This window comes from Ammospiza caudacuta, chromosome 7 (assembly GCF_027887145.1).
Source record: "Ammospiza caudacuta isolate bAmmCau1 chromosome 7, bAmmCau1.pri, whole genome shotgun sequence".
Lineage (NCBI taxonomy): Eukaryota > Metazoa > Chordata > Aves > Passeriformes > Passerellidae > Ammospiza > Ammospiza caudacuta.
Window position 1 is genome coordinate 22,186,877 of NC_080599.1, and position 15,323 is coordinate 22,202,199.

At 39.5% G+C, this 15,323-nt stretch overlaps 1 protein-coding gene across 2 annotated transcripts in view; it reads left to right on the top strand.

The window, feature by feature from the left end:
* Positions 1–15,323, top strand: part of COP1 (COP1 E3 ubiquitin ligase) — a 124,654-nt gene that overhangs the window by 18,427 nt on the left and 90,904 nt on the right. For both annotated transcript variants that reach the window (XM_058808441.1, XM_058808442.1), the window contains exons 7-9: positions 5,564–5,623; positions 7,428–7,504; positions 12,460–12,517. In XM_058808441.1, coding sequence (XP_058664424.1) covers positions 5,564–5,623; positions 7,428–7,504; positions 12,460–12,517 — 195 coding nt within the window. The remainder of the gene's footprint in view (positions 1–5,563; positions 5,624–7,427; positions 7,505–12,459; positions 12,518–15,323) is intronic.

The window sequence follows — 15,323 nt, forward strand, 5'->3', positions numbered from 1 at the left end:
GAGCAAACTGATTATATCAGTTAATTCTCCCCACTTTTATGTTCAGTACTTTAAAGAAGAGACCTTGCTAATTGTCTGGTCAGTATTTGAATGTCTTCAAACAGTTAGACAGCACCATATATATCATATAGATAATTTATGCTTAAATATTATTAGCTCAGCTACCTGATGGTGTTTCTGTCAAGCAGCACCATTGCTTACTGAAGGAGAATACTGAGCTTGATGATTGGTATCACAAATCAAGTTCTACACAGGTGCTTTTCTCTGGGTGCATTCATGTTTCCCTTGGCAGATGTCACTTCATTTTTATTTTTTCTTTCTCATAATGTAATATTAAGTCTCTCATGTCTAACAAACAAGGCCTCTTTGAAGTCTGCTAATGCATAAGTCTGGTTTTTAGCTGATAAAACATCCTGGGACAGAAAAATAATCCTGAAGTGTCTCAGGCTTGTGGCACCGAGTGCCTGCTCAGCGTTTCAGAATCATCGCTGTTCTTTGCACTCTCAAATGTTAGACACTAAAAATAAGAGGAGTTATTAGTTATTGTGGGCTAATTGCTGGGAATTCTAAGCATGAATTCTCCAGGGATGTCATTACCCTGTGTTAATCACTTCACCTGTCAAGCCTTATGTTCTGCATGTTCACACATGGATGAACTAATGAGTAAGCAAGAGGAGGTGGCAGAACCAGGAATCAGTCATGCTCTTTTGTTGTCATGTGGTCTTGATTACATTTCAGGACTCCTGGGAATTTATAGCTGGAGTAATCTGGTCCCTATCCACTGCACTTACCTGGTATTTAAATCTATTTGCATTTCTGAGTTACTGAATGAGAGATGTGAGCTCCAGAAGCCATGATAAGAAGCCCAAGGATACAGGGAGTGTGTGAGCAGCAAACTAAAAATTGTCATAGTGGTATCAGTGTATACAGCTGGCTCTCCTTGCTGCACTGGAGAGGTCTTGCAAAGAAAGCACCTATTACTGATACATTAAACTCCAAGGCAATTAGTCTAGTTGTTTAGGCAGCTTTGTTCCCTTCCCCGGGTGTCCTTATCTCAGGAGGCTTTTCTGTCAGACCCTATCACTAAGCTTTCAGAACATATTTCCTCCATACTGTAGGATGTAAATGAGGGGGAGGAGTATAAAAGATACGAAATATACTTTATCAGCCTGGCATCTCCCTTCTCCTGCCTTTGGGAATTCTATGTGTTAAACAGCCTGGATGCTCTCAAGCCTTTCTGTTAGCTCTTCCCCAGTTGTGAGGAAACATTTATCATTTGGAGGAAGTATTGATCAGAGAAGAAATATTCTCAGCAGATAAATGTGTTATAGATGGACTGTCCACATGTTTAAGAGGCTTGAATGCCATATTTCACTAGTGAAACTTGTGGAGGCTCAGGTGTTCTTGTCTTCATACTAATAAAAGTCTTGCACCTGCTTCTAGTTGTGCAAGGAAATTGTAACAGAGAGGTATTTTGTCAAAATAAGTGATATTTGAAATTAGTTTCTAAGACTAAAATTTCTCTAAGGTCTGAAGATGACTTTAATGCCACAGTTGCCCTGTATGTTGTAAAAGGCTCTGCATCCAAACCAATAATGGAAAGAAAACCCAGAGACAGACAAGACTTCCAGAGAGAGAAACTGATCTTATTGTGCATTGTCATTGAGGTATTGTATTCTACAGACAGAAATTAATTTCACTGGGTACCTTTAGAAAAGTTTCAGCTGTTGATAGTGAAGTTTGCACTGTGGCTTGTTGATAAAGTACTTGGTGGAAGAACAGGAAGTAGGAAGATTCTGATTTGGATGGATGAAGCTACAGGACAGAATTAAAGGTTTATTTACAGTGACTGCCTGGTTTATCCTCCTTGGGTGGGCAGGTGATAATTTTTGTCTCATCCTGGTTGGTGCAATGGCTTTGTGTGTCTGGGAAAACGATGTTTTCTCTAATAATAGTCTGGTCTGTTTGTCTGGATCTATGGTATCTATGGATCTATGATAGATCTGTGGATCTATCTACTCCACAGAGAGTCTGGATCAGAGCCTGGAAGGTGTGTTACTGTACATAAAATGGCCTGTGAGCTTCCAAAAGGTGTGAATCCAGATGCTCTGTTTAAGCTGCTTATTAGAATAGTGTTGCTGATTTTGCAGTATTTCTGTAGAAAATAAATCCTGCTGTACTTTGCTTTATCAAGAAAAAGCCTTTTGTTTGGTTTTTTTTTTTTTTTTTTGTTCTTTGCTGTTCTGTGCTTTTTCTAGGATTTCTAGGAAAGAGTTGGTCAAGGTCCTATGGCTCCTTCCCATGTGCATTTTCCTAGGCTGTCTTTGTGGCACTGGGAGGCTCTGCTGAGCTTTTAGTTTTTTGCAAACCCTTAGAACTGGCACCAGGAGATCCAGTCAGGAGTGCTTGCTGTCCATGCTGTACAAACACAAGGCAGGAAGTTGCTGCCTCCCAAGGGGCCCTTGCTCCAGGAAAAACAGGAAGCTCCAGGATGAAACCTTAATGCTGTACCCAGATAGTTTTGTTAGTAGATGGTTACCAAAAACAAAATGACCATGACCTGGTGAGGTCATGGTAAAGTGTAAGTTCTTGGTAGCTTCTTGAACATCCAAAATCCCTTTTCCAGGGTTATAAAAATGTTTTGAAGTTGTAGCTGTTCTTCTATATATATGCCCTGATGTGAAAAATGGGACCAGAATGTTACACACCTGCTTATTGTAGTTCATTCACTCAAATTGAAATTGAGGTTTAACCACTGAATTAAGGACCTTCTCCTTGTCCATATTGGCCTTTTAGTTTCTGGGAAAGCATCTGTGTCTGAAAAGAGAGTTTATAGTATGTGCTTCTCTCCAAGCATACATTTCAGTGTTTGTTGGAAGTGCTTTTGCTGACTCCATCCAAAGTCTTACAGGTCTGATTCTGCCCATCACTGGGACAGGACTTGGCTTGCTTTCTGTGCCCAACAGTGAAAATTAAATTAAGAGCTCTTAAATCTGAATAGACTGCAAGAACTATAATTCATTTAGTTTTCCTTACCTGTCCCTCAAAGGCTGGCAATTATAAATTGTAGTCTCATTTTTCAGAATTTAATTGTAATGAATGTGGATTGATTTAAGGTATTTGATAGATTAAAACACTTCAACTAACATACCAAGAAACCAAAGGTTTCAGTGTAGACATGAATTCATTTTATGCTGATGGCATGAGAAGACTCCTCCTAAAACAAGCATGGAACACTCCTTTTTGGAGTTGCTGCTGTTGGGTACGTTTATGTTAGGTTGTAACTAGAAGGAAGAATTGATAAATAAAAGTACCAGATCTCATGCTCTTGGCTGTGTGCAATAGTTAATGAAAGCTGGCCAATAAAAAGTCTCTGCTATTGTTCCTATAAAAAATATCCTGTTTATGTCACGGCAACAACTGTCAATTATTTTTCAGAGGCCCAGTTTGGCTGTGAGCCAGTACATTGTAGAATAGCTGATTTCCTCACTGTAATTTTGGAACTTGTAAGTGGTATTGTAGCTTCTTTTTAAATGGGATTTATGAATGTGGGGGACTAATGGTATTTTCTAGAGCTGGGTTCAGGCAGGACCCATGCTGTGCAAGTGTCACTTAATCTTGGAGCTGTAGCACCACCTGCTATTCTTGCTGTAGGTTTCGAGAGTGAAAATGGAATTATCTGTTATGGTGTAGTGATTTGTAAATTATCTGTGGCAGTCTAGTTCTAGACCATTAAACTTGTGCTGTCTGTGCCTCAAATTAAATGTAAACTGAAACTTTCAGAGTACAGAGATTAGGATACGTTTCTAATGTCATCTTATTCAAAGAAGCAGCCATGTTGGAAATAGGTGTGGATCCATCAGTCATTTCTTCTGTTTTCAGAGACAAAAGCTTTTGTTAGTGTTTAAAAGGTAAATTAAAATGGTGGATTATTTAATGCAGAACACACAGATGTTTGGAATGCCTCACTATGAGAGTGGTTTAAATTGTGTTTTTTGTTTAAGCAAAAACTTCTGCCTCTTAAAGGATCAAACTTGAGCACTGGAGTGAATAATTCTTTGGGAGTAGCTTGCCAGATATTCTTTGGAATATATCATACTGAGAGTAATATGTCTCACCAAACTAGTAACTTTGGATTTGGGCAATTTAATATTCTGTTGTAAAGCTGAAAGTACAAAAATTTATATTTTTGGAGAATGTGTTGTGCTTAAACTTTCAATGGACTTAACAGTAAATACTGTAAATTCAGTAAATGCTTCCGGTCATGGGTCACCTTGCTGGCTGTCTCTAAATTTTTACTGGAAGCTGTGGAGAGTCAGGTGGATTTCCAGTTCTTTGTGTATTTATTACATTTATGTGTCTCACTGAACCAGACTTGCAGGGGAGCTGTGTTTTGTCAGGAGCTCTCACCTAGAGGAGAATGTGTGTGTGTTTGGGCCCTGCAAGGCTGGGTTTAGGCTCTATGGGTGTTTGGGTAGGATATAGCTGCTGAATAATCAGGTAAGGAGATGATGTCCTTGCTTAGGTGTAAACAGTTGTCAAGTCTGTGGCTTCAGTTGCTTGAGGTGAGTGAAACCAGCTTGCTGAGTGACTAAAAACCTGGAAGATATTATTTGTGGCACAGAGAAGGGAAAGGAAATGTTGGCTGGTGAGAGGGGAAGTCTCCTTCTGACCTTTTCAGGTGTAGCCCTCAAATTGACTGCAGTTTGTGGTGTAATCCAAGGTAAGTATCACACCTTTGGAAGGAGTGGTGCCTTGATACCATGTGGTGCTTGCTCTGTGCCAGGAGCAAATCTTGCTCTGGTGGTCAAAACAGGTTTTTTCCAATACAGAAACTTAATGACAAAGTTTAAATTGGCAAGAGACAGGTTAACAGCTGGGATGAGAATTAGTCTTGATACCTTTTAGCAAAACATTTTGTGTTTAGTTGAAGGGTGAAATGATCATTGTCTTTCACTGTGTTTTTTTCTAATTGTGACTGGACAAGTGGGAATGGTTTAAAAGTGGAAGAGTGAGTTTAGATATTAGGGAAAAATTCTTCCCTGTGAGGGTGGGCAGGCCCTGGCACAGGGTGCCCAGAGAAGCTGTGGCTGCCCCTGGATCCTGGAAGTGTTCAGGACCAGGGTTGAAGGGCTTGGAGCAACCTGGTCTAATGGAAAGTGTCCCTGCCTGGAGCAGAGGATGGAATGAGATAATCTTTAAGGTCACATCTAACCCACACCACATTGTGATTCTATACTCAGTGTTTGCAAACCAGTTACACCTTACCTGAGACATGTTAGAAGAGCATTACAGTATGACTTTGAATTATGTGGATCTCTGTGATTGACATCAAAATACCTCCTGCTCTTGTTTCACATTGTTTCAAAGTAACAGCTTTGTCCTGAATGTGGTTTGTGTGCACACTTATGTTAATATGTACATTTGAACTTCCTGCCTGGTGATTTTTGAACTGTGTGGCACACCAGTGAAGATAGTTCAGGTTCCTCTCTGGAAAGATTGTAATTTATCTTGGTGGTGCAGTGCAGATTGATTTAGACTTCTCCCATTCTCTTTTCCACAGCAATTGGAGCAGATCCAGAAGGAGCTAAGTGTTCTGGAAGAAGATATTAAACGTGTAGAGGTGAGGTACCCAGACATTGTTCTGACTCTGGCAATTTTTCATTTTCATCAAGCTGTCTGCCTTGCTGTGAGGCTGCCGGCTTAAATTTATGGCATTTAAGTCAGTAATGGGAAAATGAACAGATGATGCTCTTTCTTTAATTTGTTCATTTAGTTGATGTGTGCAGGCTGATGTTAGGTAGCTCTTATATAATCATGTCTTTGTGTTGCTAGTAAGTATTTTAGAGTAGTTGCTAGAAATCAGCAGCTGGTATATTGATCAGAATTTAAGATTTTTGTACGTTGCTGGCTGTTTGCACAGACTGTTTAAACCTTAGCAGCATCTAAGTCTTAAAATGGAGAGGTGTTGGAGATTCAGAAGAGGTTGTTATGCAGAGACTGGAACAAAACCAGCTCCTGCTGCATGTCAGAATTATTCCTGCTACCTCCTGGTAGAGTTCTCTTAATTCTGTACTAATGGCAATCTCTTGACATTTTTGCTAAGTATTATTTTCCAAGAATTTGTAACCCCATTAGTGCAATCCTTCTGTCTTCAGTGACTCTAGGTTCCTCTTGGTCCTTTCCTATAATCATTCTGATGTTTAATCTTGCAGTAGGAAGCTGATGTTTCAGGAATACATCAGACTGCCACCTCTCCAAATATCATTCCCTTAAAGCTTCTTGGGAATCAGTTTGTAGGTCTGCTTTGGTCAGCATGTGTTCCCAACTACCTCCCAAAAAGCCTTTTAGATTTCTTAATGCAATTAATATGTATGCTGATGAATTAGCAAAATAGAAATATGACTGACAACTGCAAGAATTCCCATTTATCTGATAGCTATTTGGATTTTTTTCAGACTTCTTTTCCTAAACGTTTCTCAGCTTTGGTGAAATAAATATACCTTAGTATGTTTTCTTCTCACTGGTAAAATAAGTCTTGAGATCTAGGAGAAACTATTCCCAAAAGCTGTGAGATCTCTCAAAGAGCATCCAGCTACCTGTTTCTGTGCTCTTTAATCAGGCATTTCAGTGGGCTGTATTCCTGGGGTGTGATGCTGACCTTGGCTCTGACCTCTAAAGCCTGGGATCTCTCTTGTCACAAATATCCTTCTTTCTACCTACCAACTAATAGGCACCTAGTGGGAGTTTGAAAGCACAAGTAATAATTGTCCTGAGAACACTTTGCCCCTCAACTAATGAGCTGATGCATCCTTCATAGCTTCCATTTCCCAAACAGATGAAAGCCAGTCTCATACTGGGTACACAGCAGTGACTTAGGCTGGGAGGGACAAAGCCAAGTTTATGTGCAAAGTTTATCTCTTGTGCAGTGGTCCCACAGAGGACTGACATCTACTTTTAAGTCTGTGGCACCACCTTTGCCCTGTTGCCTTGTGACTGTTCTTGCCATGACCCATATCCAGCTTTACTTTCCAGTTCTGAAGGCTGTTAGATAAGTTTGCACATATCTCAAAAATGCAGTTACAGCTTGCTTGTTCTGCCAGATTTAAGGGAGATGCTGCGTTAGAGGCAGTTGGATGATAACCAAATCTCTGTTGGGTTTTTTGGAGTGTAAGCTCCAAAACTGCCACTCTTGAAACACAGAACACCACAGCTATAGGATTTTTGAAACCTGTTTCAAATGGTAACTGAAAAAAATGGAAGAAAATCAATTAATTTCTCAGGTATAGGTTAAGATTTTTAGGTAAGAGTTAATTAAATGTAGACACAGTTGGTTACCTGCATGGAAAAGCAGCAGTAATCTGTGAACACATGCATTAGACATACATGTTTTGTCAGCTCTGATGTAACATGGCTTTCTGTTTCAGGAGATGAGTGGCCTGTACTCCCCAGTCAGTGAGGACAGCACAGTGCCACAGTTTGAGGCTCCCTCACCTTCACACAGGTATGGAGCTTGCAACTCAACTTGGATTTTAAACTGTACATGTTTCACTCTACTTACTAGTGCTTTCCAAGCAGTGCCAAAACACAAGCAAACTGGTTTTTGAGTGCTGCACAGTATTTTCCTGTTGTGCTTGTAATTGCCGTAAACTTTATGTGAACAAAGAAGTAAAGAAAAAGTCATCTGAGCCTGCATTTGGATGAGAAATCTGCTCTGATTCAGATGCCATGGAAAACTGATGGCTTTAAATGTCATGTGAATTAGTAAACTTGAGTCATAAGCCTTTGCTATGGAATAAAATATTTCTGTTATTTATATGCTACCTTTTCTGAACATTGTGCTGTTCTGCTTGGCACATGAAAGGTCTTAATTTTGGATGATATTGGAGTGCTCTGGCTTCCCTAATCAGCATGGATAGCTAAAGGTATGGGCTCAGATCAGAATTTGAAATGTACAGCCTATTGATTCTGTTTATCTGCTGTCTGGTTTGATTTAATGAAATGCCTTTCTAATAACATAATTTCATGTGTATTTTTGTCTGGAATATTGCACAGTCTGGTTTCTTGATGATAATAATGCAGATGCTTCTTGTATCCAAGTTGTAAGTGCCAGAGTTTGAAGTGCTCTACTTTACAGGCATGTCTTTTGCTCTAATTTCAACAGGGCCAGTTATGTTATTAAGTGATCATCTCTGCTATCTCTTAGAAGTAGAGTTCTCTGAACTGTCATTTTCTGTTATGAAATTGTACTGGTAGATTTTTTTTTTTTGCAGTTAGCAGCTCTAAACCTAATAGCCCAGAAGTAAAAAATGATCAGATTTCTTCCCTTACAGAGACTTAGATACAGTGCTGTTGTGAGGAACCCAGCAATATTGGCTGGAATTTCCTACCAAGATGCTATTTCTAGACATGAGACCAATATCTCTCATATTTCTATGTAGTTCTGGCTGCCCTGAGGGAAAGGACAGGAATATGGTCACAATGGATGGGAACAGCATTTCTAATTCAGTTCTTCACTGCTTCTTCAATTCTTTTTGGGTACAAATTTGTTTCTTGATATCGGGTATTGCTGTTTTGCCAAGAAGCAGCTTTGTGAAACTGATGAGATTCTTGTCAGGTTCCACTGCTTTTCTGGTTATTGGCTATTAAATAGATTGGTTTTACTCCATAGTACAGATGCTTGGGGTAAACTTGAGCACTGGTTGGGCAACATCAATTTGTTAGATGTTGGATGCCTCCAGGCCTAGAAACCTTTCTCTTTTAACAGGAGATTCTACTTATGTGTAGAAATGTATCTCTGTTACTTGAGCTGAGCTAACAAAGAAGCCCCCAAAGAACTTTTTTATCTGTTGAAAGCTGGAATAGCATTTTAAGCCCAGGAATTTCAGTAAAAGAGTGGAGGGGAGAACAGTCTGCAGTGAGAAATACACTGGTTTCTGTCTACTGAGAATTCCTTAACATTCCTTTATGCCTATTAATTTCATGTCCTAGGGGTCAATCAATCTCAGTTCTTGCATGTGAAGATGTAAGATAATATCAAAAAGAATTGTAGTGATCTGTGGATGAATGTGCTTCACCTGGGGTCTGCTGGCAGGGGGCAGTGGGATGGAGCCATGATGGGTGCAGAGACCATGGGCTCTTTATTCCTGCCTGTCTGGGTCCATCTTGGCTGTGTCTTGAATTTTGGGGTTTTCCCCTGGTACAACATGCCAGGGGTGTGATATAATAGGATATTTAGGTATTTTCTAAGGAATGTGGGATTGCCTTTTTCTCTCTGCTTTAGAAAACCCCTTATATTTTTCTTGGTGACATTCCTGTGTGAGAAGTAGCCTTGAGTGGTAGAAGAGAAATCAGTGTGTGGAAGAGTTATCTGACCAGGCATCAGTTGTTCCCAGAAGCTACTCCTGTAACCTCTATCCCTGCCCCATTTTGACAGTTTTATATAATTCAAGTAATTGCATTGGTGTGAATTACCATACATTAGATTCCAGGAAGGTCTACCACTTGAAACTAATTTTATTTTCAACATTAAGTGAAAGTTTTGAAGAATATTTCAACAACATTCCTCCTTGGCAAGAATGCTGCAGAGCAGCTAATGTGAAATATACTGATTTTTTTTTTCTCTTAACTGAAATATTTAATCTCCAGAGTGCATTTTAGAGATGCCATGAACCACTAAGAGTGAAATATAAATATAGTTTGGGATGGATTCACTTCCATGTTAAAATGATATTGAACTTGCAGAGACTCTTTATAGCTTATCAGTGAATTAAAACGGTGTATTTAAATTGAAATATAACTTCACATACTTAACACACTGCTAATGAAATATAATTGTATAACACTTTAGTAATGTTCCTTATAAATAGTACAAGGTTATCACAGACTAGTGCTGAGAGGAAGAAAACTTCTTTAGCCTTTGTATTTAAAGTTCAAGAAAATAGAGTTCTTTGGAATTCAGTTTTATCTGGTCTCTGGTGACTTGCCCTTATTCATCTGCTTCCTTTAAATCACACGCTTGCTTCATTAACTTTCTGTTTCTTTTCATTGTTTGTAGCTTTTTTCTTCCCCATTTGTAACATCTTCAAAATGTGAAATTACTTTGCCTTCCCCCAGCTTCCTTCAGAAGCTCTTCAGCAAAAACCCCAGCACGGTTATGATGTTCAGTACATCCTTGGCTGCAAGAAACACGTGTTTTCTCTTGTGCCTACACAGGGTGTGATGAAACATTAAATTGGGTAATAGCACACTGCTTGTTTACAGTGTTGCCTATTGCTTGGTTTGTATACTAATAGAGAACAAGAGGGGAAGAATAAGGGAAGAGAACAAATAGTTCTGTGTATGGCTTTTCTGAACAGGCATGTGTGTTATTTCTGCTCCCAGTAAATGGTGCAAACAGAAGATAGGAATAAGCAGCTACTCTGTGATGCTATCCAGGACTAAAAGCAATAACAAGCTATCACTAATAGGAGTCTGAAGGATAATTCTGATCTAGAAATGAGTTGCTTGGTAACTCTGGTTCAGTTATTGAAATCCTGATCCTCCTTCCCCTCCATTTATTCTAATTACCTCCTCCCATCCCTGTAATGGGATTTATAGTCTGTGGGTTGCCTTTGTTGCTGTTGTTGTTGTTCTGGGTTTTTAAATGTCATTTGAGTGTAGCTGAATTTTCAAACTGAACCTAATGGTACATCTTTTAAAAAAACTTGGAGGGTGCTGTAATTCTCTGATTACTTGCTTCCCCTTTATTGAAGGGAGAAACATTCAAGTACATATGAGTTAACTCAGCTATGGGCACAGCACAGAAATGTCTTTGAATTTTTACTCTGGTTAGGGAGATGACGTCTACTCTCTTGAAGGCTTTACATCACCAGCCAAGCTGCAACAAAACAAGACCAGGCACTCTAAGTCTCAGTGTTTTGCTGTTAATTGCCGCTGTACCTGTCTCAGAGTGGAGTACTTTTTCATTGCTTTCTAGCTGAATGTGTTATTCCTGCAGTTCTGGCAGGATCTGCTGTCCCTGTTTCATTATGTCATGCAGCCACATTCTAATTTAAAGTTCATTGTCCTCAGCCATGCCTGAAATGGCTCTGCTGTTTTTTCCCTTACAATAGCTTGTGCAAATAATGATTTTTATCCCTCAGATTTTCTTTGTTTGCAGCTTTTGTCATGCCTGGAACAGAAGTCCAATCAGTCTCATTTGCCAAGTTAATTTTTTAAGTCTCATCAGTGGTTACGTCTCATCTTCTGTTTCCACTTCCAGGGGAGCTTGAAAACATTCATAGAAATATTTAAACATTGGTACCATTGGTTCATTCTTCCAGACTTACAGGTGCCCTGCCAGCAGTTCAGCCAAACCAGTTTGTTTCTGACCAAGATTCTCAGGTTTGCGCAGGAGTTTTGTCAGCTGCTACATAAGCAGGAATTGGTAAAATTATCTTTGACAAAACTAAGACCTACAGCAGTGTTCTAGAAGCTTTTTAAAGAAACCTTCAGCTTTTCCAGGCAGTGCTTAAAATCTAAGGTTATCTCCTAAGAAAGACTGAGAATATTGAGAACAATGATTCCAGCTACTTTCTTCTCTGTCCAAGTCAAATGACATAGAGAAGCAAAGCAGTTAAAAAGATTTTTTAGAAATTAATAATGGTGATTTTCATAATGTATTCTGCATAATCAATAAAATTGTTATTTTATGTTAATCTTTACCTGTCCTGGAGGTGTATGAAATTTGAGTGATAAGTGTGCTTTTATCTGGCTCTGGTGTCTTACTGTGAGAGCTGAATTTTTTGCCTGTATGTCCAAGAGCACTGAACCACCTGTTTTCTGCTTGGATCAGGAGATGTTTTTGCAGTTTTGAAAATTAAATTCCATTGAGTTTGCATGTCTATGCTGTGTTTTGAAAACAGTGATTTAAAAGGTATGTTGTGTCATTATAGATACTATAATATGGTGTAGTGTTTTCTACTAATAGTAATCCTGGCTGTCAGTATTTTTATAGGTTATTTCTGTATTTCCTTAATTGTCTGTTTAGAGTAGTGTCTATCTTACATTGATTTCTCTAGCTTTTCCCTTTCCAGTGTTGATTCAAATGCCAGACACTTCTCTCTTTTCTTTCTTTCTTTAAGGAATTGAAAACCAGTGGTACCATGTTATTTTCAGAATGTCTTGTGCTGCATATTTCATATGAAAGATATGCATTTGCATTCTAATTAGAAATTATTTGACTGCACTACACATAATTGTGTGTGACAGCATTCTGCTCTAGGAAAATTCTGTATTTTTTTAAAAAAATCACTGCTAACCCTCCAAACAAAATAAAACCTTGTGTTCCCTGTCTGTAAAATGGATTTCAAAGGCAAGTATGCTGCAGAATGTCAAGGAGGGAATAGCAAACAGGTTAAAAATGATAAAGGATGGCTGTGCAGTGATTTAAGCAGACTATTTCTTTTATTTTTGCAGTAGTATTATTGACTCCACCGAGTATAGCCAGCCTCCAGGCTTCAGTGGCAGTTCTCAGGTAAGATAATATATAAACGTCTGCATGGGGGGAAGGGGAGGGTGGATGGGGAGGTTGGGCAGGGTTGAGGTGCATCTTCATCCATCTCCTGAGTATTGGTCAGCTGGAGCCTTGACAATGCTTTTAACTGGTTGTATGGGCAGCTGCAGCTGTAGGAATGATTGTGCCCACTTGTGAGAGACCTGGTGTAATGTGTTTAGACATCTGACTTTTTTCTTAAAGCTGACTCTTCCATGGAACAGGGGATATAGTTTGTTCTTCATATCCCATGTGGGCAGCACTGGGGAAAGGACACAAATCCCCAACCTTTTGCCTTGGCTTAAATAGCTGCAGATCAAACTTAACTTTGAAAGCAAAAACAATAAGAATCTCCAGGCACAGTTATGTCATTTGTCCTCATCAGGGCCTTTTACAAACCAATATAGATTCATATAGAGGGTAAAAAGTTGCATATAGAATGGAGCTGTTTGGCAGGCAGCCTCCAAACTGTCTGATCTGTAGGACCTCCCAAATTCCAAGCAGCACTTCTGTAGTCTTGCATCTTGGAGGGATTCAGCTGGGCTGGGGAGGTGACATTCATACTCAGATCACAGTTCCAAAAAGGTTTTACAGCTTTCATTTGGGCAGATGGACTGCTGGGCACATCCCAGCTGTGCCTTGGCTGCTCTCTGGTGGTGGTGGTGGTGACCATCCCTGGCACACACCAGCATGAAACTGGTAAATTAACAGGTTGAAGTGCTGTTGTATCTTATTTGATGTAAAGAAAAAAACACCTGGGCACATATATGTTTAAATACAGCTGTGTAACTAATTGATAATTAGAAAATTCCATCTATTTGTCTGTGGGAATATGCTTGTTGTTCCTGCTACTCTGGTCTTTGGAGGTTTTTGCTTGCATAGAGTTGTAGTTCTACCCCATTTCAGAGGGCAGGTGTAATGTAGATTGGAGTTTTTATGTTCAGGACTCAGATGTGCTACAGTGTATTTGCTCTCCAGTGACATTACTTGTCTCAGTACTTCCTATTTCAAAGCCAAAATTAATAGCATAGCTACCCTGCTGGTGAGCTCACAAAACAAACAACTCAGACTTTCTAGTCATTCTGTATGACAGCCTTATTTGTGTGAGAATAATCTTTTTTGTCCTCAAATGTGATTTCTTGTCCTCAAGAGTGCAAGATCTGTACTCTCAAGTACAAATTTTCAAATTAAACTTTAAAATATGTTTGGATGGGGAGTTCAAAGAGAACTCTTGAAGTTAAACACTTCTGTTCAAAGGTAGTCTAATTTTAGCAAGACTTTAGCATAAAAAGAGTTTTAAGAATATAAATTAAATTGTGGGGTTTTTCCTTAATTGTCAGCCATGGCAAAAATAACATATTGGGCACTGCTGGCAGTAAGAGTTATCTAGGATGGACTGCACAGCCTTCCTTTCTCACTACTATAATTACATTGCCCACAAACATGTTGTTAGGGAAGAATTTATATACCACAAAGCTCTAGGACAGCTCTTTTCCAGAGGATGAGCTTCACAAGTAAATAGTGGACAAGTCACTTAGGCCCTGGGGAATTCTGTGGGTAGTATTTAATGGCAGAACCTTTTTTCTGCTAGAAATAAGGAGCTTGTGTGCAGCTAAGAAGCTTTTTCACAGTTGTTAGAGGAGTCTTTAGAGTATCTGATGGAGTTCAGACAGTAAAATGACTCCTGATAACAGAGGAGTCCAATCTGATATTCTCAACTAGGGCAACCATAGTAGTTTCAGCCATTGAATAAAAATTGCTTGGGTATCTCTTCTATATCTTCTAATTTTTTCTTCCTGTTGCCCAGTATTGCTTAGAAAGTAGTCAGGGAGGAAGCTTCATAGAAACTGAATATCTGTTTTTTGGCAAAGTGTGAGCAGGTTGAAATGCTTAGCTGGGGGTGGTGTGATAACTGTGGGTTAGTGTCCCTTGCTTGGTTCTCAGCACAGCTGGGTTGCCAGGTGCTCCTCAGGGATCTTCTTTGGTATACAGTGGGCAAAGTCTTACATGATGGATTCCATCACAGTGTGGACTGGGATCTGGCAGGTCAGGCTTGAGTTTGGGTTTGTCACTCATTGTGGTTCAGGCAGCCTTAAGACTGAAATGATTGTTCAGTGCCTGAAGTTGCCTTGAGTCCAAATTACTACTGATGTGCTGAGGGAGACTGAGACATTGGAGGCTGGTGCACAAAAATGATAGGAAGAGACTATAGAAGTGTTCTATTAAGAGTTTTTTAAAGATGTAAAATTTTAGAAAATGGTACTTCAAGGTATTGATGTAGGAGCACTTCCCAGTGTTGTGTGTTGAGGTTGGAGCTGCTTTTGAGATGAAACAAGCTGTGAGGACCATGGGTGCTGTCACAGGCAAGCGTGAGCCACCATGTCAGTGTGTGGGAAGGGCTGGCTTGGAGGTTTCACTGCTTGGGGTTTGCTTTTTTTCCTGAAATGTTAGATTGCTTTTCATACAGGTACAAACAAAATTGAAGTGGGCTGTAAACTTATTCTCATTGGCTTGGTGGGTGGCTGTAATGAGGACAGGCTGTTCCCCTGCATGGATTGAGGGGGAGTTGGACACGAGGTGGGTTTTGTTAGTGCCATTGAGTAGCGTTACAGTCCCTATACTTCTCAAGGATGTTGTTCATTAGGGAGCTTGATGGTTCTTAAATCTTTGAAAATGTAGCTTTGAGGATGTGGTATGTGAGGCTTCTTAAACAGAACCTAAAGCAAGGAGCTCTTTGTGCCTCTTGTGTAGTAGAGGGTTTCATTCCTTTTCATCACTTGTGATTAAA